We start from the raw sequence: 25,539 nt of genomic DNA, 5'->3' as shown, positions 1-25,539 counted from the left end.
AGGCCAGCCTGCTGGATCTGGCTCAGGACCCGCTCCAGGTGCTGCAGATGCTCCTCCCAGGTGTTGCTGAAGATGACCGCATCGTCCAGGTAGGCGGCACTGCAGTCCCCACACCCCTGCAGGACCCAGTCCATCAGCCTCTGGAAGGTGGCGGGTGCTCCATGGAGACCGAAAGGCATCACAGTGAACTGGAAGAGGCCTGCAGGTGTCTGGAAGGCTGTGTAAGGGCGACTGGACTCTTCCAGGGGCACCTGCCAGTAGCCCTTGCAGAGGTCGAGAGTGGTGATGAACCTGGCCCGCCCAATCTTCTCCAGGAGATCATCGATCCGGGGCATCGGGTAGGCATCGAACTCCGACATGGCGTTGAGCTTCCGGAAGTCCATGCAAATGCGAAGTGAGCCGTCCTTCTTCACCACGATGACCACCGGACTGCACCACTCGGACTGGGATGGCTCGATCACCCCGAGATGCTGCATCTCCTCCACTTCCTTCAGGAGCTTCTCCACAAGATGTTGTGGCACCTGATAGGACCGCTGGCGGATTGGCCCCCTCTCCTTCAGGCAGATGATGTGTTCGACCAGGGCAGTCCTCCCTGGATTGGCGGCAAACAGCTTGGACACACGCTGGAATACCTCCCCGAGCTGGATGGACTGGACAGCAGAGAGGTGGTCAAGGGCAGGTTCGACAGGCTGGTGGAAGCTGGCTGCAACGGATGCCTCCTCCCCTTCACTGTCCACCTCGGCCACCAACAAGGACGTCACTGGACACGGGACAGGAGCCTCCTTCCACTCCTTCAGCAGGTTTATGTGGTAGGTCTGCTTCGTCTTCTTCTTGTCAGGATGGTGAATCTCATAAGTCACTGGACCCATCTTACGAAGGACTGTGTATGGGCCCTGCCACTTGGCGAGCAGCTTGCTGGTGGAGGATGGCAACAGGAGCAGGACCTTCTGGCCGGGATGGAACTCTCGATGTCGGGCCTGACGGTCGTACCACGCCTTCTGGGACTGCTGGGCCTTGCGAAGGTTAATCTCCGCTTCGTCACGGTACTGCGCCAACCGGTCCCACATCTCGAGCACGTATTGGACCACAGTTCGATCACTGGTTGTGGAGGAAGGAGCTTCCCTGTCCTTTCGCAGCAGGTCCAATGGCGCCTGGACATCCCAGCCATAGAGCAGCTCGAACAGGGAGAAACCAGTTGAGGCTTGCGGCACCTCACGGTACGCAAACAGCAGGAAAGGCAGCCATCTATCCCAATCCCACCCTGTATCGGCCACGAACTTCTGCAGCATCTTCTTGAGGGTTTGGTTGAACCGCTCGACCAAGCCGTCTGTCTGCGGATGGTAAGGCGTAGTCTTCAGCGGCGAAATCCCCAGCTGGCGATGGAAGAGCTGAAGAAGTCGGGAGGTGAAGTTGGTCCCCTGGTCCGTCACAATCTCGTCCGGGATTTCAACCCTGGAAAACAATTGCACCAGACAACGCAGCACAGCAGGGGCAGTGACGGTGTGCAAGGGGAAGGCCTCGGGGAACCGTGTAGCGTAGTCCGAAAGCACTAAAATATACTGGTGACCCCGACTGCTTTTGACCAAAGGTCCAACAATGTCCATGGCTATACGCCGGAATGGGGTGGAGATCACGGGCATTGGTTGGAGGTAAGCACGATCTGATTGGCGCACGTAGGAAGTCTTTCGGCAGATGGGACAGGTCTTACAATACATTTGTACATCTGCGTACATGGAGGGCCAATAGAACCGGGACGACATTCGCAAAAAGGTCTTATTGCGGCCCAGATGACCTGCCCAAGGCAAGGAGTGTCCCAAGTGCAAAATCATAGGCCGACAGGACACAGGAACCACGAGGCGCTTGACACCATCAGCCACCGCATACAGGACATCCTTCTCGAGAACAAAACATTCCTTGTCCCCTTTAGCAGAGTCCAGCCCCCCAACCACCTTGTCAAATAAAGGCTTGAGAGGCGCATCCTCCCTTTGCACGGCCCCAATGTCCTCTGGCACTTCCCACCTGTCCTTTATAAGCCCCTCCTTACAGTCTGGCTCCCTGGATTTCAGACCCTTTTCAAAGCGCCGCTGGCGGCGAGACTTCCATGGGACCTTCGTACCTCCCACAAACAGACTATCATCCAGGGTGGAAAATGGCTCTGTCTGAGGCTCACAGGTTAGCTTTGGTTTAGATGTCACCCCTGAGCCCGGGTGATCACAGGACCTAACACTCCCTTTTCACAGTCCATGTCTTTGCCCTCCTCCTCCAGCAGTACATCCAGCAGCACAGGTAAGTCCCACCCCAAGATGGCAGCAACAGGCAACTTTCCCACCACCCCCACAGTTAGCAAGTAGGCCTGTCCATCCACTCCAACAGTCAAATCAGCTGTGGGGTAGGCATGCCGGTCTCCATGCACACACAAAATGTCTTCCTGTCTTCTAAAATCCACCATCGCAGTTGGCACCAAGTCCCTCCGGACTAGGGTTAGGAAGCTGCCAGAGTCAAGGAGAGCAGTCACAGGATGGCCATTAACTGTAACGTCCTTAAAATGCTGCCGTCTCCCTACAGCATTTACAGCTTCAGCACGTGGGGTGTAACAGGCACCCGTAAGTTTAGCTTTTCTGATGGGGCACAAGGATGCTTTGTGGCCTGGCTGCTGACAGTAGAAACAGATTAGCTCCTTACCGGGCCCATGCTGATTGGATGCTGTGTTGAAGTCTCCAGGGGGCTGGTAACCGGATCTCACTGCTGGCCTGGACTGTGACAAAAGCTGACGACTGGGACCTCCTGGGTGTGTGGCTGGGCCTCCTCTCTGCGCATTGATATACTGCAGCGCTAGCTTGGATGCAGCTAGCCCATCCGCAGGCTCGTGCTCCTTCACCCAGGTGCGGATGTCGGCAGGAAGGACATGCAGCAGCTGCTCCAGGATGATCTGCTCACCAATCTGCTCCTTCGTGTGCTGCTCTGGATGGATCCATCGGCAATAGAGCCCCTTTAAGCGGTGGTACGTCTCAGTTGGGTTCTCTCCAGGCGGAACCGCGCTGGACCGGAACTGCTGACAATACGTCTCTGGCGAGATGTCAAATTCAGCCAGCAGTGCCGCCCTCAGGTTGGGGTACAGGTGGGCCCTCTCTTCGTCCATTGCTTTGTTGGCCTCCAGTGCCTTCCCACTGAGTAATGGCACCAGGCGACAGGCCCACTCCTCCTGTGGCCACGCCCACATCTTGGCGATGCGTTCAAAGCGCAGGAGGTAATTTTCAATGTCCTCTCCATTCACATACTGAGGGATCTTTGGGTCCCCATAGGGTCGGGCATCTGCACGGGAATGTTCCTCTCCACCGCCCCCACGAGACTCAGGTGTGGCTATGGGGGAGCTACGACGCTGACGTGGAGCAGGAGTAGGTAGACCCCTAAGGCTCAGCGTCGACTCTGCAGACGGCGACGCTGCCCCTTCTGGTGCTGGATTGGATACTCCAGGTCTCTGCTCGGCTGCTTGGGCTTGCTGTGGCTGAGAAGCAGGCAAAGAAGCTCGGAGTCCTCTCATTTCTGCCAGGAGCCCCTCCTTTCTCTTCTGTTGCCCGATCATAAAGTCTTTCGTGAGCCCCAGGAACTCACTCATGAGTTGGGCCATTTCAGATGCTTCTTCGGATGCAAGTTCCTCTTCTTCCATTTTTCTCTGCTGAGAGCGTCTCTTCCTTCGACCAGCCATCCCACTTCTGACACCAAATGTCACGGGTTCGTTTAAAAAAAAATTATAAAAATGATGGCAAGGCCGAAGAGTTCCAAAAACAGTGAATTTTTTTATTTGCACCAAATCCTTTAGAAGTGTATATAACTATTTACAGTGCAAAAAGACTGGTGGACACAGCAGGAAAAAAAAACAGAAGTATTTACAGAAAGCTTGAAACCTTACAGCAGGCAGCCACATCGCCTAGAGCACCTCCAGCACCCACTCCCTGGCTGTTCAACTCAGGGCCCATATATACCCCCCTAGCCCCTCCCCCGGGCAAACCAAAAGTAACTTGTAGGGGGTAAATAAGAAAAGGCCAAAATAACCATAAGGAAGAACAAAATCCATAATACAATTCAACCAAAATTACACAAAACAAATTACCCAACTTATGGTAACTGAAACAACTCTGAAAACATAATAAACCCCAAAATAACTACAGAACCGGAAAATGGAAAAGTCCAGGTCACGTGGTGGCCTCATTGCGCGCCACTTGCCCCATTTCCCCCCCACGGCCAGGAAGCGCCTATGTTTGGCCCACGACACAGAGGCTGCACAGTCATTGAGAGGTGAGCGTTACTGTCCAGGTGTGCTTGGTGAGGGGAGACGTGCATGCGCCGAGTGTGCACCCTCGACGCGTTACAACAGGGAAAAGGTGAGTCCAGATATGGGGAGGATTATGACAGGCAGTTTATGAGTCCAGGGCCGGGGAACGTGCGGGCGGTCCTGGCAAACACTTTCTCAGCGTGCGCTGGAGAACAATGGAGCGCGTGGTGCGCTCTTGCACCCAGCCCCCTCCGGAGCCACAGAGAGGAGAAAAGGCGCACAAGGCTTAAGAGTGACGGGGCATTTAGAGGCGCTCCGTCACAATTATGTTCATAGTTGAGAAGCTGGCTTACAGCTGTATGTTGAGCCAAACACAGTCAACATGTGCAGGGCGACTTTCCTCTTGGTGTCGATTTGTTTATTACTCTGCCAAGGAACAGAGGAGTTCTGTGACGATCAGCGTACGTTTGTCTGTGAATCTGTCTGTCCGTCTGCAGCATTACTCAAAAACAGACCAACAGATTTGAAAGAAATTTTCAGGGAAGGTCAGAAATGACACAAGAACCACCTGATTAGATTTTGTCAGTGATGCGGCTTATAGTCTGGATCCACGGATTTGTTAAGGATTTGCCATTGGGAGATATAGCGGCCGCCACGGCGTCACCATAACCATGACAACAAGTGAACGCTGTGTCAGTTACCTGCATCAATTCACTCGACCCATTACATATTTCGGTCACGCAATTCAGTATCTGTACTACATAACATATGCATGCACAATACATGCCTGTGCTCACACAAGGTAATTATTTATTTAGTTAGTTAGTTTGTGGGCCGATCTATTGTTATAAGAGAGCGTGGCTCCGTTGTGAGAGACAGAAAGCAGCGTGTGTGTGAGAGAGTGAGAGAGAGAGAGAGAGAGTGAGAGAGAGAGAGAGAGAGAGAGAGAGAGAGAGAGAGAGAGAGAGAGAGAGGGAGAGAGAGAGATATCCGAGCAGCCCTGAATGCAGCGAGAGCGAGTGAAGACCAGAGCCGGTTAATAGAAGAAGTACGGTACTGTACGATATAGCCACAGTCAATTTACAATTAAAGGCTGCAGCATTCTCAGACAAGGCCGGGCTCCTGTGTTTTGCCTTCCACAACCACTGGTGAAGTGAAGGGGGTTAACCCCCAAGTGAACTAAGGTAACTTCGGCCCTGGAGAACCGACCTCCCCTGTGCTTTCTGACCACGGTCGGGCAGCTGAGCAGGAACAGTTAACACTATAATAAATGACCAGATTCTATGTTGCCATGATTTCTGAATACGCAAATTGAGGAATGAACAGTCTTGGTGGAGCACTGCACTCTCTGAGTGCTTTTCTTGTTTATCTTTTTGTCCGTCCTCCTCTCCTCTGTCCCTCACCTGTTTTCTGAGCTCAGCTGCATAGTTTAGCGGCTGGAATGCAGAGAGCAATTCATTGGCTGAGTAGCATCATGTGGGATGGCTGAACTCGTACTTAATTGGTCTGTGTGTTTCCTGAGGCGATAAACTAATGCCATAAATACTGGAAAAGCTGCGCCGGTAAAATAGCAGCGACCCATTAAATTTAAAATACCCGAAATGCCTTATTTCAGGGATTTTGAGTCATTCTGCACTGCAGATGCGTTAATTGATTAATTATGGTGCTGGTTTAATCCGCTAATTTTGATAGCCCTAATATATACATATACATATATATGTGTGTGTGTGTGTGTGTGTGTGTGTGTGTTTATTTAAATATACATATTTATAGATATATTTATATAGTTTACATGTATATATTGGGAATTGTTTTTATTTAGAAAGTTTTTTTTGTTTGTTTTTGTATTTATCAGTCTGATGGCGAGCTTGTTGCATCGGAATTTCAGTCATAATGTGCACCAACTAGTGTAAGTTCTGGTTGACAATAAAGTGGCTATTCTATTCTATTGTATTCTTGACATACTGGTCCATCTTGCACATAACTAATATCGGACACGTACTGTCAACTCTCTCCATAACTGTCTGAATGCTGTCGTGAGGAACATTTATATAAAAGTATGTCTGAATGACAGAATGCTTTAACAGATTAATGAGGTAGCAATGTTACTTATTCAAAATCAAAAAGATCAGGTTCTTCTTACCTTTTCCATGTACGATGTGAACCAGGCAGGAGGAGTCTTGTCTTCTTCCTTGGTCCCTTTTACTTCTTTCATAATTACCTGATCAACAAGAGAATTCAGTAAAAACTACATTTTCATATCTTCATGAAATCAGTGCCAGTGTAGGTGCCACAGGTGCTCCAGAGATAACTTTGTTCATTTGTAGGATTTGAATGGAGCTTTAATCCTGAAGGGTAATGGCCACTCTGCTGCTGCTAATATTGGGTTAAATGTCCTTTGTCCATTTTCACCTCAACGAGGTGCTTTTGGTTGCTGTCCACAAGGTTCTGGTAAGCTTTTGGTTATATCTTTGATGACTGCTCTTGACAGAATTAGTACAGTTAAACTAAATTGTTGGCTTTTTAACATAGACTTGTTTTAACATAGACTTGTTTCTAAATCCCATTGCGCGGGTTCTAGATGGGGGTTGAGTCAGAATTTAACCTTAATTCCAGTATAATTCAGTCACTTCTTTACTGCTTTTGATGTGTGTTTGAGGTCATTTTCTTTTTGGTACATCAAACTGTGTTCAAAACAAAAAACATTGGGTTGATGATTTTAAGTTTTGCTAAAGAATGTGGAGGTAATTCTCCTTGTTCATTATTTACTTCGTGTAAAGTACCAGCTCCACTGGCACTTAGCCCCAGAGTATCATACTACGACCAAATCTAAACAATGTATTTCTGGTACATGTAGTTAGCTTGGTCACATATTTTGGGCTGCGTACGGACATCCACTGAGACGAACAGGTCCTTAACAGGTCTTTAAATAGCAAAAGGTGGACTAAAAATCTTTTTGGAACTAAACACCCAGAATCATTTTGGAATCTGGAACTAACTCAGCAGAGGAAACAGCTGTTAGAGCAGTGATCACACTCTAGAAAGAAGAAATAAATGCATGACATTTAGGGAGTTATTTGATTACTAAAATTCCTCGATTCAGAACTCTCTGACTCGAGGCTTCGTTTAATCCACTACATACTAGACTCAAGGTCACTAACTGGTGGACCAAGGTCCAACTCCGGACCCAGACTTCATCCTATGTGGATCCTGACCGATAATCCATAAATTTTAAGGGGATTTTAAATTTGACTGGATGCTTCTATTTTAACTGGTGCAGCTTTTCTAATATGTACAGCGCTTATCAGAAGAGGCTGAACTACGACGACAGTTTGACATAGTCATGCTTTCTTTGTGTGAGTCGACAAAAACGAAAACCTCAGTCAGAGATAACAAGTTTGAAGGTGGTTTTCAACTTTCTTTAACTCAGACTTTCTGTTTCAAACTCGTCCACACAAACAGAATACTTGGCACAATGTACCAATTGTGTTCAGCTGCTTCCGTCATCGTTGTTTTGATGGAGAACAATGAGGAACATAAACTATAATGGTAAAAAGCTGCTACTGGAAATGATGTAAGACAGGAATGCTGGTAGAAAACTGTTAAACATGCATAATGTATTTCATTTAGTGATCTACGGTGGCCGAGAGGTGCAAACCAAATTTACATAATGCAAAACACTTTTACAACCTCCAAGACAAATTTACAAGCGACAAAACACTTTTACAAGTCCAAAAACACTTTTACAAATCCAAATTCCAAATTTACATAATGCAAAACACTTTTACAACCTCCAAGACAAATTTACAAGCGACAAAACACTTTTACAAGTCCAAAAACACTTTTACAAGTCCAAAAACACTTTTACAAGTCCGAAAACACTTTTACAAGTCCGAAAACACTTTTACAAATCCAAATGTAACCGGAAAGGGAATGTCCCAACTCCGGGATTGAACCGGAAGTGACAACGAGGAGTGGCTAATGCACTCTGTCGGTCTGATCTGCGCCACTTAAACACTCTAAAGACCGACCACACGAAAAACAAAACCGCGTCGATCGGTTCATATGTTCCCCACAAAACGGGCAAAACATCACCCGCTCGCTGTCCGTTGCATTAGCCGCTCCTCGTCGTCACTTCCACTTCAACCACAGAGTTGGGACATTCCCTTTCCGGTTACATTTGGATTTGTAAAAGTGTTTTCGGACTTGTAAAAGTGTTTTCGGACTTGTAAAAGTGTTTTGTCGCTTGTAAATTTGTCTTGGAGGTTGTAAAAGTGTTTTGCATTATGTAAATTTGGAATTTGGATTTGTAAAAGTGTTTTTGGACTTGTAAAAGTGTTTTGTCGCTTGTAAATTTGTCTTGGAGGTTGTAAAAGTGTTTTGCATTATGTAAATTTGGTTTGCACCTCTCGGCCACCATACTGATCAGTGCATCTGATTACTTCTGACAGCTGCACAATAAAACTATCAAACTTCATATATTCAAACATGATATGGTATTGCAGTGCATGTAGGTCTGATGCTCTCTCATAATGATCAATGTTCCTAAATGAATATTCTCTGTAATAAAAACTAATAAACTAATCAGTTTTCTTATTTGTGTTCTTTCAGCTGCAGTAGTAGCAGTTTAAATGGACCAAACAAAACATATTTATGCGATTTCTGCATCATCAGCCAAATGCATGTGGGGTTCCCATGGCTTTGAGTTTTAGTTGAATACCACTGTATGATACTATATATGTACAAAACCCCTGTACCATACGATATATGTACAAAACCCATGTACTAAACTATATATGTAATACACCGCAGATGTTCACATGTGTTCCGCAAGGACGGTTATTTCTGTTGCGCAGTGTGCACACTTCCTCTTTTGATGCTGCAATGCGCATGCCAAACACAGAATCCAATTACTTGAATTATTACCAGAATAATCGATAGAATATTCGATTATTAAAATAACTGATAGCTGCAGCCCTAATTATATTATGTTCATTCTGATTAAGAATCTCATCTAAATATCCTGTTCTAAGCAAGGTAAGCCTTTAGCTACATATCACTCCCACAACAATTTACAAGTGTAAATTTTTTTGTTCTCACAAAAATTGAAAACAGGAAGAAATAGACTGAATGCTGCATATGCACACTGCAATATCCTTTTATTCACCAGACTGGACTGCAATATGACAAATGCAAGCTGGCTCACCAATTACATAAGCCAGCTAATTAGCCAAACGGTGTGTGCCTAATGAGAGTTGATGTGGCCAAGAAATTCAGGTAATGATAGAAATGGAATTTGGGACTATAAATAGGAGCCTATTGGAGACGTGCTGGGTGACATCACCTACATTTGCACAAACGTTTAATACAATACACAACTATTACAAAAATGAAACAACGTCCAAAAAGTTCACTTGGAAAAACAAAAGTTTTAGCTTATTGCAACTGAGTAAAAATCATAAATAAATGAAAACATAGATTTGGTGAAATAAAGTCCCAAGCCTTCTGTACATTATGCACCCATCCATCCATCCATCCATCAATTCATCCATCCATTCATCCATGATCTATACACTGCATAACCCTCATTAGGGTCGTTGGGGGCTGAAGCCTGTCCCAGCTGATTTAGGGTGAAGGCAGGGGAGACCCTGAAAAGGTCACCAGTCTATCGCAGGGCTATGTGTACACTAGGGCTGCAACAACGAATCGATAAAATCGATAATAATTATTTATTAAAAGCGTTGGCAACGAATTTCGTTATCGATTCGTTGTGTTGCGTGATTCATGCGTCACTCTCTATGTTGCGGAGCCGTCTACTTCACGTGCAGGGCTTTGTCAATGCTGGCTGAGTGAAATAAAAACTCCACCTGCACTGCGGAGCGAGTTGAACAGAGCAAGGTGGATGCAGAGCCGAGGCAGTATTTTCAAAGGAAAAGTAAATTCAACAAATGAAACATGACCGACACGGAGAAAACAGTTTTTTTTATTTTTATATATATATATATATATATATATATATATATATATATATATATATATATATATATATATATATATATATATATATATATATATATATATATATATATGTATATATATATATATATATATATATATATATATATATATATATATATAATGTGTGTGCGCTCTTTGTGTTTTGCTCTTTGGACTACTTACTTGCCTTAACCTAACACTGCAAATAAAACAAGGTAATTATTGAGTTATGTAAATTGTGCTACAATACATACTCATGCTATACTATCTTTCTCATTTTATCAACAGCAAAAAATGACAGGCTTCATGATGAGAAAGACATCATGTACACCATAGCAAGCAGCTGTCTTGACTAATCATCACTGACATGAGGCCTCTGTCGATGAAGACGAAGGCTTCACTACAATGATCTTATTTGCTCTATCAGTCCAAATCTTCCATTTCTGAATAAAGCGGCAGAAATTAAAAATGTGTTGTTTTTTAAAATCTAATTAATCGATTAATCAAAAAATTTATAATTGACCGATTAATCGATTATTAAAATAATCATTAGTTGCGGCCCTAGTGTACACTATATATAACGATAGTCAATAGTTTATCTATGTGTCTATGCATTCCCAGTTGATGGGACTGGAACGGCAAAGTTTGTGGGGTACTGTTTATCAATTCAATTAAAATTTACGAAACACAGCACCTTACATAAGACTTACACCGTACATAGTAAGAAAAGCTCAGTTGAACCTTTCAACAGGTGAGGTAATGTACGAAGAGTTTGTATGTGGTTCAGAGCAGAATGAGATTTGCCATTCAGTTTGATGTAGAGTTGTCTGTCCTTATGAGGAGTAAAGAGGTTAGGTTGCAGGTAAAGATTCTGGGAATGCAGTTGGGGTCATCCTTACACAGTAAGTTCTCACAGGAAAACTACAAAATGTAAAACCATGGAAAATAAGTCTTGTGGATAAGCAGAATATCATTTGCATGTTGAAAAAAAAGCTCTGGTTTCCCATTACATCCATAATGAAGTCCTGGATAACATGTTTCTTTGTCAACAATAAAGAGAATCCATTTACCAAAGCATCTGAAAAGAAATCAGTTTCTATCAAAATAAAGGAAAGAATAAAATGTAGAGAAAAATGTATCGCTCATGAGCCAGAGTGCAAGCTCATCTGTCACACATGGTGTTAACCCTTTAGGCGCCACAGTTTTTTCAATAAAATATTCAGTTTTGATATCACTTTTTCAAAAGGTTGTAACTTGAAAATGATTAGAGATAAAGGCATACTGTAAATGAGTAAAATCTTCAGTATGATCCAAAGTTTGTGATGGGAGTAAATTCACTCATCTAATTTGCATAGTATGACGTCACCAGGCGGCGGACATATGGATTACATAACTTTTACAGATGTTTATCGATCAAGATGGCATTGCTTGGCTCAGAATTTGTCAGATTCCTCTCTCCACGATACCCAACAGACTCATCTAAATGTCTGATCCACTTGTGATATTCTTCCTCATCTCTCAAGCAAACCCAGCCATCATGACCGTCATTTACTGCGGGGCCGTGAACGCCACTGCGGCCTCCGCCACTATTATCAGTGCATTTTCTCCCGCGTCTGCCGCTATTTCCACGTTTTTTTTGCATCCCCGCTACCCCCTCACCATTAGCGGTGTTTTGACCACCCCTGCTACACCCACCACGTCCCCTCCTGCCACCCCAGACACGGTGAAGCAAAGCATCGGCTCCAGTATGTGCTGCTTGCGGACTGTCATGAAGCACGGACTCGCTGCCATTACGCACAGACGCAGCGTTACTTTCTGTCTCACTGGACGACTGAACATCTTCATCAGAGGGTGAGTATTCCTCTTCAGAATCTGAGTCAGCCATTACTTGATGAAATACTTTGTCAACGGTGAACACACCTCTCGGCATGGTGATTTTTCTCTTACTGTCTTGCGCTCTGCTGCGCTCCGACTGCGACCCTCGTCTCCTCGACCGGGAGGCGGTTTTCAAACTCTATAAACTCCAAAACTTTGAATGAAAACACGCCCACAAATGATGCTCAGATTGAAGTCCCAGATGTCTGCCATCTCCTGGTGTAAAGTACTAACTACATGAGGCACTATATTTGCAGCTATGGCTTGTTATGTTCAGCAGTGTTGCTTGTCGCAATATTGCGACTTTGACGCATGAAAGGTTAATTCAATTATGGCTTGGACATTCCATTGGAAATGACCAACTGGCACTTATTGCTGATACAACTGCACATTTGGAAGTAGCGGGATAGATGAAGGTACACAGTACCTTTCCAGTGTGCTGATATCCATACATAAAACGTCAATGGATGACATTTCTACTCTGAGCAAAATAACAACCAATGCAACTAAAAAGCTTTTCAGATGCAGCTAAGGTGTTATGAATGGTGAATGAACAAGAAATGCAGTATGGACCTGGCATGTAACCCTGAGCACTGGGGTCTTACCATGGCCTGTTCTGGCACCACAGCTTGGACTTTGCGGCTGACCACTTGAGCCAGGGTGGGGCAATTCTGTGGCGGTCTGAAGCCCCTCTTGGGTTCTGCTCCACTGGCCTTGGTGTTGGGGACTCTTGCTGGCTGTCCTCGAATCTCATACACATTCATGTGCAGGCGGTTTCCTTGCCTGGCTGCACTCTGGGAAACAAGTTAATAGGTTGTCAATGTCTAAACAAAGCCACATTTTTTCTATTGAAAACAGCAAAAGCACTTTGTTGAGAAGGCCATTGTTAAATTTGCCACTATAGGACATTGAAACAAAAGAAAATTGACCTCTTTAAGAAATAAAAGTGCATCTTAGGAAGGCAATGACATACCCAGTCATAGAAACATTGTCCAGGGGATTCCAATGTTTTTGCTTTCATTATCACTAAGGTTATTATATTGTGTACACAGAGTCTGGTTTAGGCTTAGGACTTATCAGCCAGTTGTAGTAATGAGACATCTAATTATGCTCCCTTAAAGACTCCACATGGACTTGTGAAGATCTAGGAGGAGAAATAGCATGTATATGGCTATGTGGGACAGAACTTTCTGGCCTGCAGTTGTATACTAAATCCATACGTCCCCTTTTTTGTTTTTTTGAATTGCCACCTTATCGTGATGGAGGGGTTTGAGTGTCCCGGTGATCCTGGGAGCCATGTTGTCGGGGGTCAATAGCCTTTGGTAAGGTCTTCCAAGGCAAATTGGTCCTGGGTGACGGACTAGACAAAAAGCAATTCAGAAAATGTCGATGACAGCTTAATAAAGAAAGCTGCCACCTCGCCTGGATCAGGGAAACCGGGGCCCCTTCCTGGGGCCAGGCCACCAGATGCTCGCCAAAGAGCATCACTTAGTGGGCAGGAAATCGGGGTCGGATGCTATGTGTACCATGTAGTAGGCAGGAGTGGGCATCTAGGCGCACCATCCCCTGCTGGCATAGATGAGCTCCGGGAACGTGGAACGTCCCCTCACGGGCGGGGAAGGAACCTGAGCTGGGGTCCATTTCACGAAGCAGATTCAACAAACTCTGAGTTTAACCCTGAACTCTGAGTTGATCTACTCTGAGATGGGAAACTCTGAGTTTTCGGTTTCACAACGGCTGATTCGAGTTGGTTAAATCAACTCGGAGTAGTTTCACCCGGAGTTAAGCGCGTGCACCACAACTATAAAAAGACAGCATCAATGGAACCCCGATTCGACGAGTCACCATGGCAACAGGGAAGCGGAGAGCTACGTTTTTTACACCACTTGAACTGGACATCTTAATTCGTTCATATGGCGACTACGAACACGTTTTTAGAAAGAAGTGCAACACCGCTGCAGCTGCAAAAGAGAGGGAGACGGCGTGGGAGAACATTGCTGCCCGGGTCAATGCGTAAGTTTAAATCACAATAATATTACAGGGGAAAACTGTTTGAATAGTAGCCTATTAAGTTATTTCATTTTGGTGCAATCCCGCGGGGGTGAAGCGCACGTGGCAGCAGCTGAAGATGAAATATAAAAACATTGTTCAAACAGGTAAGAAGTCGGCAAAATCTCATGGAGCTACCTCATTTTGATCATGTTTTACATCGTAAAGTAGCCCAAATATTAGGTGGCTGTTTGACTGTGCAGTGGTTCTATCCCACACATAGCCTAAATGTCTGTATCCATATCATGTTCTGTCAAACAATTAAGCCTATTTAAACTAACACAGACTTCTACTCAGCCAACAGAAAGAAAGCAGATGCCCGTAAAACAGGAGGTGGCCCAGTACCACCACCTCTAACGGAGGCAGAGGAGCTGGTCCTAAGCCAGAATTTGGGAAGGCCAGTGGCTGAGGGAATCCCTGGAGGGAGCTCATCCTCTGAGACCACCCCCCAAGACACAAGTGCTTTTATAAAATGTAATGTGTGTGTGTGTGTAGCCCATATATATGTATATATGGAATGTTTTCAAGCATATTCATACAAATATTCATTTCTCTTTTGGGTCTTTTTTTCTTTTGGCCCAACAGATTCTGATGGTACTATCTGCCTGGTGGAGCCCCTTCACGCCACAACAGACCTTGTAACTGTAAGTAGGCGATACTCCAGAGATTTAGCCAAATGGTAGTTTAAGTCCACTGAAACATATCACTCATCTAGGATGAAGAGGATGAAACTGTGTCTGCTGCCTTTACAGAGGGGGATCCAGAAAGGCATACAGAGGTATGTTAGTGATAGTTCTCTTCCCATTCACATTTCTTAACATTCTGGTGGAATATAGACTGGCATTTAGCCTACACTGAAGTATTGCACATTCTCATCCTTTTTAACAGAGCATGGCTGGACAGCAGCAGGATGGTCCCTGAACTTCCACTGCGCAGACTGACACAGTGAGATGGATGTTCAGTAAACACCAGAGGTTCAGTCCGTGGAATTCATGTGCAACTGTATAATTTAATGTCCTTTATGTATTCCCAGTTACCAGTAAAACAAATATACAAAATCCACTTGCTGAGAAAAATACAACAAACAGATAAAGAAATGCAGTACTTGGACCGCCAGATTAAGAAGGCAGATCTGGGAATTGAAATACTGGAGCACAAGTTAGAGGTGGGTGCAGGTCACAGGTGAATTGTTAACTACTGGAACATGAACTAAACTAGCTCTTTTATTTGTAGGAAATAAAGAAGACCAAATGAAATGTATGTCATGTGTTTATTTCACTGCTGTGGTGGTGATGATGGTGACTTAAACTCCAAAGTGGTTATTGCATATGATGTCTCTGACTGCTCTGCCGTCCTGGATAGCTGGCAGGTGGATGAGGTCATCATCTGGGTCTTTAAATTGTACGGCAGGGTGTTGCTCTCCTCTAATAGTGGCAATATTATGAAGAACAACACATGCCATAATAATATCACAGGCCCTCTCAGGGGTCACCCTGAGGTGACGTAGGCACTGGAAACGGGCTTTCAGCAGGCCTATGGTCATCTCCACCCGGGCTCTCGTCTTGCAGTGAGCCCGGTTGAAGTTCTGTTGGGGGCCTGGTTCAGGGTCAGGGTATGGGGTCATCAGACTAGGTTGGCATGGGTAACCCCTGTCACCAAGCAGAAGGCCATCAAACTCTCCTGTAATGTATAGTGGATACATTAGAGTATATTAAAGGAGGGAGACGAGTGAATTATATTGTTAAAATCTTTAGGCTGTTTACCAAGTTGCAGTCTGTTCAGGTTAGACTCTCGAAAAATCCTCGAGTCATGAACAGACCCAGGCCACTTGGCCTCCACATTGGAAATGATGTATGCAGCATCACATATGATCTTGACAGTGCAGAGAATGACTGATGTTGAACTATGATGCAGTCTTTAACATTTTGAAACCATAGTCAATCTACCTCTAACCTACCTGCACATTTATGCTGTGAATGGACTTCCTATTCACATAATCAGCTTCATTATATTTGGGAGCTGTGATGGGGATGTGTGTGCCATCAATGCAGCCAATCACACTGGGAAATCCTAAAAGAAATTAAATTTACTAATCACAGTCTGAGGTTGCAGCACAATGTCATTAACTGGATATGATTTAAAATTAATTTAACAGATCGCTACATCATTCACCTGCAATCCTGTGGAACTCCTCCTTGATAGCTCTGACAGGTCTGTGCCCAGGGAAAACGACAAAGATCGGTAAAAGTCGTTTCAGGGCCAGACACACTTTTCTGACCGCTCTGCATACAGTGGCCTTACTGAGGTTCTCTGCATCTCCGACGTTGTATAAAAAACTCCCATTTGCAAAGAACCGCAGCGCAACACACAACATCTGCTGGGACGTTAGAGCATGACTGCGGTTGGTAAAGTTGTGAATGTAAGGACGGATTAGGTTGTGGATGTAGGTTATGGATTGTGATGTGAAACGGTACCGTTCAAAAAGATAACTGTCCGGAAACGCCAAAACATCTATGCGCGGTCTGAAAACAATCTCCCGACGAATATTTAATTCTGTGCGCAGTAATGCAGCTCCTTCATCTACTGGATCGTTAATAAACGGACATGCCATTTTGACACACGGTAGAACTAGACTTCGCCAAAACTCGCCAGCTGAATGAATGAATGAGGAAATGAAATGGCGTGTGTGACTGAAAGAGGGCGGAGACCGAGAGAAACTTGAGGTTTACTGAGAAAAACCTGGTCCCGACCAGGTTAGAGTCATAGAGTCTGTTACTACGGTAACTGACCGAGAGTTTAAGTTACCCCTCTTTGTGAAACAGGCTAGAGTTACCCCTCTGTCTCGGGTTTGAGTTACCTCCCTTTGTGAAACGGAAAACTCTGAGTTTCCCTCATTTCAGGGTTAACAAACTCAGAGTTTTCACTAAACCTGCTTCGTGAAACGGGCCCCTGGTGTGGGAGGTGGAGCAATACCGGCTAGATATAGATGGGCTAACCTCCATATAGAAGGGCTAACCTCCATGCACAGCAAGGGTTCCTGAACCAAAATCTTGGAGAGGGGTTGGACTCTCTCCTTTTCCGTAGATTCCAGGGTGAGAGGTGCCAGGCGGGTGTGGGGATACTTATGAGCCCCTGGCTGAGCACTGATTTGTTGGAGTTCTACCTGGAGAATGAGAGGGTCGCGTCCCTGCGGCTGCGTGTCACAGAGGGGAAAACTGACTGTTGTCTGTGCTTGTGCACCAAACAGCAGTTCAGAGTATTTGGCCTTCTTGGAGTCTCTGGGTGGGGTCCTGGAAGGGGTACTGCCTGGGGACATAGTTCTCCTGGGGGACTTAAACGCTCACGTGGGCAATGACGGAGAAACCTGAAGGGGGGGCGTTGGGAGGAGCGGCCTGCCTGATCTAAACCCAAGTGATGTTTTGTTATTGGATTTCTGTGCTAGCCATAGACTGGCCAAAACAAACACCATGTTCGAGCATAAGGTAGTTCAGAAGTGTACCTGGTCGATGATCGACTTCATAGTTGTGTCATCAGACCTGCGGCCATATGTCTTGGGCACTCGCGTAAAGAGAGTAGTAGAACTGTCAACTGGTTGGATTGGTTGTGGGAGGAGTTCAGAGAGGCTATGGCGAAGGACTTTCAGTTGGAGTCAAGGAAGTTCTGGCAAACTGTTTGACGCCTCAGTAAGGGGAGGCAGTGCTTTGCCTAGACTGTGTACAGTTGGGGGAGAACTGCTGACCCATACTGGGTACATTGTCGGGCAGTGGAAGGAGCACTTTGAGTAACTCCTGAACCCGGTAAACACTTCCTCTGCAGAGGACGCAAAGGTGGGGGAATCTCCATCCATACCTGTGTCAGAGATTGCTGAGGTAGTTAAGAAGCTCCTCACTGTCAAGGTGCCAGGTGTGGATGAGATCTGCCCTGAGATGCTGAAGGCTCTGGACATTGTTGGAATGTCTTGGCTGACACAACTCTACAATGTCACATGGGCAGACCAGGGTGGTGGTCCCCATTTTTAAAAAGGGGGGCTGGCGAGTGTGTTCCAACTACCAGATTATCACACTTCTCAGCCTCCCCGGGAAAGTTTACTCTAGGGTGCTGGAAGGGAGGCTCTGACCAGTTGTCGAACCTCAGATTCAGGAGGAGCAATGTGGATTTAGTCCTGGTCGTAGAACGGTGGATCAGCTCTTTACTCTTGCTGAGGGAGTCATGAGAGTTCGACCTGCCAGTCCACATGTGTTTTGTGGATCTGGAGAAGGCCTAAAACCATGTCCCCCAAAGTACTCTGTGGGGTGTACTTGTGGGAGGATGGGGCACCGGGCTTGCCGATACGAGCCATTCGGTCCCTGTACAATAAAAGTGAGAGCTGTATCCACATACTTGGCACAAAGTCAGACTTGTTTCCTGTGGTTGTTGGACTCTGCCAGGGCTGCCCCTTGTTTCTGATCTTGTTTGTGGTGTTCATGGACAGGATCCCAAGGTGATCCTGGGGTGAGGAGGGTGTCCGGTTTAGGGACCTCAGGAACGCGTCTCTAATTTTTGCAGATGATGTGGTTCTGTTGGCTTCCTCAGACCATGATCTTCAGCACGCACTGGAGCGGTTTGCAGCCGAGTATGAAGTGGCAGGGAAGCGGCTCAGCACCTCCAAGTCTGAGGCCATGGTTCTCTGCCAGAAATTGGTGGATTGCTCCCTCCATTTTGGTGGGGGAGTTGCTTCCCAAAGCGAGGGAGTTTAAGTATCTCAGGATCTTGTTCACAAGTGACGGGAAAATGGAGCGTGAGATGGATAGGTGGATTGGTGAGGTGGCAGCAATAATGTGGGCGTTGTATTGAATTATCGTGGTAAATTGAGAGCTGAACCGCACGGCAGTCCATCTACGTTCCAACCCTCACCTACAGTCATGAGCTCTGATTAGTGACCGAAAGAACAAGATCACTGATACAAGCGGCTGAAATGAGCCTCTTCCACAGGGTGGCTTGGCTCAGCCTTAGAGATAGGGTGAGAACCTCGGACATCTGGAAGGAGCTTGGAGTAGAGCCACTGCTCCTTCGTGTTGAAAAGAGCCAGCTAAGGTGGTTTGGACATCGGATGCCTCGTGGGAGGATTCCTTTGGAGGTTTTCCGTACATGTCAACCTGGGAGGAGACTCCAGGGCAGACCCAGAACTTGCTGGAGGGATTATGTTTCTGGTCTAGATTGGGAACACCTCGGGATCAAACAAGTAAGAGCTGGAAGAAATTGCTGAGGGGAGGGAAGTCTGGAATGACCTGCTTCGTCTGCTGCCACTTACCTGGATAAGTGGAAGAAAATACATGGGTGGATGGATGGATGGATGGATGGATTACATGTAAGCATTGTCACATATTCAACAGGCAATGTGAGATGAAATACAGTGTGATGTTCAGTACTTCTGCCATACATGCATAAATGTGAGTAGTAACAAAACTTTAAATCAGCTTACCTTCAATGCCTCCTCATACTCCCCTGAAATAAAAGCAGAAACAGTCTGTATTTTTACCACAAAATAAACATGCAATACCTTGATTATTTTTTTGGTTTGTTTAGCATATTGCCTTTTACGACTGTTATGTTTACTTACCTTGACTGTTAATGGACACCTAGGGGAATTGGGAAGGAGAAAACAATGACGTCAATATGAGTTCTACGTTTGTAATACACTTTGAAAAATCAATGGGCCACTGCACCAATTTTAGACAGAGACTGTTTATTTTTTTTAAATGCTTCTGAGTGAGATTATTTGATTTTTATCATTTTATTCTAATTTAAATTGTATTATTTATTATTATTTATATTATTATCAGAGTTTGCCAAATTGATGGACGAAGTGTTTTCAAACACAACCCATTTGGATTGAACAAAACAGTGTTCAGCTGGTGAAAGAAGCTATAGTCCTGGTGCAGACAATGAGCCAAACTCACAACTTTGGTTTCCAAAGCAGACTGTTGGGGCTCTTGTGTGGTCTGAAAGGAAACAAACCAACAACGGTGTTTTTCTGAGTTGATCTGTTGTTTTAACATGATTCTAAAAGCTTCAGAAAATAAATGAATTCATCTGCTGTTTTTGGATTGTTCAGGATGCAACCTGTGTAAATGCATTTTGGAGATATTTAGATGGCTTCACTTTCACAGACATTATTGACTTATACATTTAAATTTTACCCACCTTGCTCACTCAATAATCCAAAGTTCATGATTTTAGAACAGGGGTGTCAAACTCATTTTGTTCCGAGGGCCGCATACGGCCTAGTTTGATCTCAAGGGGGCCGGACCAGTAAACTTATAGCGTAGTTACCGAGAAGTAACAATAAGTCTAAGTTTTTCAGATGTTTTAGTGCAAAGAAGAACAAGTATATTATAAAATATGTATGTGTAATGAACTGTCCTTTTAAAAAAATATATTATGAACAACATGAGATTAAAGTAAGTGCAATTTCAACAACACTATGCCTCAGTTTAACATTTATTTGTGTGCGTTGTGCATTACAACTGATCACAGTGATTGTACAATGGCACAACATATTTAGTCACAAGTATGTGGAACTTAAAAACATATTCCTGGAATTTAAAAAAAATCAAACTCATCAAAATATAGAAATTTTTTGAAGTCCATTTTCCACATCTGGAAAGTAATTCTGAACACCTAAATTAACTCTGCACACCTTTAAATCTTAAGTAGCAGCTATTTTATACAGACAATTAAGAAAATAAAGTTGTCACCTGCTTTGTTTATGTATAAAATGTATACAAGTTATCAGTATGCAAGTTGGATTAATAGTTGTGGCAATGTCATACCAAGATAAGGGTGTGGGAATTGGAGGGGGGCTGACTAAATCATGTGCTGTTGTGCCAACTGAGAAATTTGGTTGCAACAGTGCTACTAGTGAAAAAATTAGTCTGGAGTACTGAAATACAAGGGAACATTTCTCTCGATTTTCATACCAGTTCTGGATTCCCAATAGTGTTTTCAAGTGATTGATGTCAGTGGCTGTGGAAACACAAATGATGGTCATTCAAACTATTATCTTGACAATGGCTAACATTGTCTATTGGAAATCTCTAATTAAATATATGCAATGGACTATAGCTAATCTCTTGACCCTTGTCACTGTACAGAAGTGGGAGTGACACATTATGAGAAAATCCTCATGCTGCTTTGCTCCAGAGTGTCTCCACCTTCAGGGGCAAATGGATGAATGCTGAAGCCATTTTTCATAAAAACTCAGGTCTGTAGACATTGTCCAGATATGGCTTTTCCCACATGTTGCACACAACAGGACATTGTCTGGGGGTTGCAATGGGTGAAAGGGACATAAGAGATTGGAAGCTACAGTCTATACTTGACATTAAAGTCTAACTTTGGCTAAAGTTAGCTTGATAAAGACAATGGTTTATATTTTTCTCCAGGAGTATAACCTCTGTATTTACCATTTTAATAATCTTGGTTTCAGTATTTACCTGTCAAAATGGTACACATCACAGCTAATTCTACCTGGTTAGTCTGACTATGACCGGAATCAATGTGGTAAAAATCTAATAAAAAGTTAGCCAGCTACACCACAATTATGAAATTAAGTATAGGTCCAAGGGTAGTCAATTTACAGTCAGGTCCATAAATATTTTGACATTGACAGAATTTTCAGCATTTCAGCTCTGTACAACATCACAATGGATTTGAAACAAAACAATCATGATGTACTTAAGTGCAGACTTTCAGCTTTAATTTGAGGGTATTTACATCCAAATCAGGCAAAGGTGTAGGAATTACAACAGATTTTATATGAGCCCTCCACCTTTTTAAGGAACCAAAAGTAATTGGACAATTGGCTGTTCAGCTGTTCCATGGCCAGGTGTGTGTAATTCCCTCATTATTTCATTTACAAGGAACAGATAAAAGGTCTGCAGTTCAAGTGTGGTATCTGGTGAAGTCAGTTCTCAATATGAAGTCCAAGGAGCTGTCACTATCAGTGAAGCAAGCCGAATCCCACGCAACACAAGGTTATGTGTTCCCTGAACAAGAGAAATAACTGTATTTATACACTTCTATTACATTGTTTAGCTATGTGTTCTTGACAGTTTCCCTTTGTTCTGACATGGGAAGATAGCACTAAACCAGGAGTGTCAAATTCATTTTCACTGTGGGCCATATCAGCACTATAGTTGCCCTCAAAGGGACAGTTGTAACTGTAAGACAGTAAATGTAACTAAATGTAATGTAATTTAAAATAAATAATAATAATGACTCGTTCACATATTGTTACATAACTGCTTCTATATTTATTACTTATTCAAGTTACAAATATTACATATGCATTTACATTGATGGAAAATATGTTAGCTTATTGCCGTTATTGTAACATAAATCCTTTCAATTTAATCTGTTAAGAAACCAACATTACTCATCAGTTAACCATCAAACTATTCAAGTAAATAACCAAGAAAAATATCAGCAAGCAAGGTGTGAGATTAACTTTTTTCAAAAAATTTTTGTCACAGTCGAGTGGGGCAGAAATACAATACAATCGACAATTCTAAGCTGCTAAGAACATGGGTGACAGATGTAGCATTTTACAAGAACAAATCTGGCACAAAGCCTTGCAGAGGGAGTACACCCTACTAATGAGAGATGGTGTAATTACAGTAAACATTTGTCTGCATGAACACATAAACCTGTAAACACAGTGAATACATTGCTGCACAAACAAAATAGTACCGTAATTTCCGGACTATTGAGCGCATTTGAATATAAGCCATATAACCCACTAAATTTAAAAAGAAAAAAGTTTTGTACACATAAAAGCCGCAACTGACTATAAGCCGCAGGTGTCCGCATTGTAACATGAGATATTTACACAGAAAGATTTTTTTTAAACTTTTAATTAAATGCTTTTTTTTCGAACAGTGCCTGTAACACGGCAGTAACACAGCAGTAAAATGCATTGAGTCAGTTCTTCACGCTGCCGACTCCAACATCTGACCATTGATTAATTGATGCCAAGCTTACGTAGAGCAGCTCTATTTCCTTCGTCAACAGGCAGATCGATTACCTTTAACTTAAAAGCTGCATCATATGCATTTCTTCGTGTGTTTTCCATGATGAGGGTGTGTGCATGAAGCGCAAAATGACTGATTTGAAGAATTTAGTGTGAGTGCGTTTGATTTCATTTGAACAGTTTCATTGGTCCACTGTGACCTGTTCAGTAATTTCATTCTGATGTGACGAGGCTAAATGTATTGATGAAGCTCGCCCGTAAAAATCTATACATTAGCCGCATTGTTGTATAAGCCGCAGGGTTCAAAGCGTTAGAAAAAAGTCGCGGCTTATAGTCCGGAAAGTACGGTATACAGTATGTAAGGAGAAAACCACTCAGAGAGCACAGTGCTCCGCCAAGGCTGCTCAGTCTTTGTATCATTTACAACGGATGAAATCTTTAATAAAAAATTACGTTGCGCTGAGCGGTGTCATGCATGTCTATGTTATGTATGGATACCAAATGGCATGACCGAAATATATAGCAGGCGGTAGGAATTGATGGGACTCAGAAACAGCCACACAATTTACTCAATTGTTTCTTGTATCATTTCTGATAAGTCCGCAGCGGTCGATTTGTGGTAGGATCGCAATCATGTGACCGTCAGCAGGCAGCTGATGTAGCGTTCATTTGTTGTCATAGTTACAGTGATGCTGTGAAGCTATCTCGCAATGACACAAATCTTTAACAAATCCATGGATCCAGACTATAAGCCGCATCACCGCCAAAATCTAATGAGGTGGTCCTTGTGTCATTTCTGACCTTCCCTGAAAATTTCATTCAAATCCATTAGTCCGTTTTTGAGTAATGTTGCGCACAGACAGAGTCACAGATTAACAGAAGGACAAACATACATCGATTGTCACACAACTCTGCCGCGTTCCTTGGCGGAGTAATTAACTCAAAATAACATAAGGGTTGTCTCAATTCACAACTATATTTGTCAAGTTTGGGTGAAGTTGATGAGGGGATGCTGTCCTTAAACATACCAAACAGATCCCTCCTTATCCTGAGACACAATCCTGAGACACAATATGATCAATGGATAAGATCATGTTCTGAAAATAACAAACACTAAACAAAATGCAAACACAATCATTAAGTCACACACATATTTAACTGTTATTTAACTGTATTTAACTTATTCATGGTTGAAAAACATTCTATTATATTTTTAATTTTGGTTTTTAAAAATTCTTACCTATGTGTTTTCGGGCTGGATGTCTGACACCGTTTGCTGCAGCCAGTGTGTCGATGTCTGGTTTTAGGTCTTGTACTGAGGCAATCCATAAAACAGCGTGGAGGCTGTCATCTGTGATGCGTGATCTGCGCTTGGTCTTGTTTAGATTCATTATTGAAAACATCTGTTCACACTGAGGCCTCCCAAACACGGACAGAACACGGGCAGCATGTAGTCGGAACTGTGGCATCAAACCAGGGGGCAGGAGACGGTAAAAATCTCCGACTGCAGCATCCAAGTACTTTGCTCTCAGGCCACTATCACTCTTAATGCCATCTGAAGGTAATGTGGTGCACTGCAAATGTCACTAGTGAAAGGATTGGCAATTATGGCAAAGCCTGTGTGCTATGCTTTAAAGTCAAAGAACTGCCAAACTCATTCATTAATTTGTTCAGTTTGGTTGCCAACTGAGCACATGAAAAAACACAGAGAACTAAGGATGAGCTGCTCTGACAAACAGAAAAGTGGGCAAGGTTGTCCTGTTTTGGTTGATGCATGGGACTTCCACAGGTCAAGCTTATGCTGGAAAGCTGTGATCATGTCAGACATTTGCATGATGACTTGTTTGCATTTCTGCAACTTCTGATTCAGTCGTGCGAGATGCTCGGTCATGTCACACAACATAGCAAAGTCATACAACCAGTTTGGAGCTGACAGGTCAGACAAGGGCTTTCCTTTTCTTCCCTTAGCTCAAACATCATCTGAGGACTTTCTCCAACTCAACCACTTCACTTCTGTATGGTACAGCATGTCTGCATGCTCCAAGCCCACCTCCTGCGAGAACAGCTGGAACTGGCAGTGATTCAGGCCATGCGCCCGAATCAAGCTAAGTTCACTGTTTTCATGACTGCCACAAGTCACTAGATACCATCCAGCTCCAGAGCCTTTAGAAACAGAGCTTCTTGATGGATAATGCAGAGGTACGTTATCAGAGATATTTTACAGTTACATTTTCTCCTTCAAAAGTCCACAAAGCCTGTTTTTCCTCCACACATTGAAGGTGCACTATTGATAGTTAGTCCCCCAACTTTTTCCACGGTAATTCATCTTTACTTA

General features: G+C 43.9%; 1 protein-coding gene across 5 annotated transcripts in view; it reads right to left on the bottom strand.

Moving 5' to 3' along the window:
* nbr1b (NBR1 autophagy cargo receptor b) overlaps positions 1–25,539 on the bottom strand; it is a 184,892-nt gene that overhangs the window by 138,393 nt on the left and 20,960 nt on the right. For 4 of the 5 annotated variants that reach the window (XM_055005231.1, XM_055005227.1, XM_055005228.1 and 1 more), the window contains 4 exons: positions 19,794–19,812; positions 19,656–19,678; positions 12,751–12,939; positions 6,417–6,494 (listed from right to left, as the gene is read on the bottom strand). In XM_055005231.1, coding sequence (XP_054861206.1) covers positions 6,417–6,494; positions 12,751–12,939; positions 19,656–19,678; positions 19,794–19,812 — 309 coding nt within the window. The remainder of the gene's footprint in view (positions 1–6,416; positions 6,495–12,750; positions 12,940–19,655; positions 19,679–19,793; positions 19,813–25,539) is intronic. The other variant, XM_055005229.1, reaches the window with a different exon arrangement.

Source organism: Amphiprion ocellaris, chromosome 19, assembly GCF_022539595.1.
Source record: "Amphiprion ocellaris isolate individual 3 ecotype Okinawa chromosome 19, ASM2253959v1, whole genome shotgun sequence".
NCBI classification, from domain to species: Eukaryota; Metazoa; Chordata; class Actinopteri; family Pomacentridae; genus Amphiprion; species Amphiprion ocellaris.
This window is presented reverse-complemented; position numbering and strand designations above follow the sequence as displayed.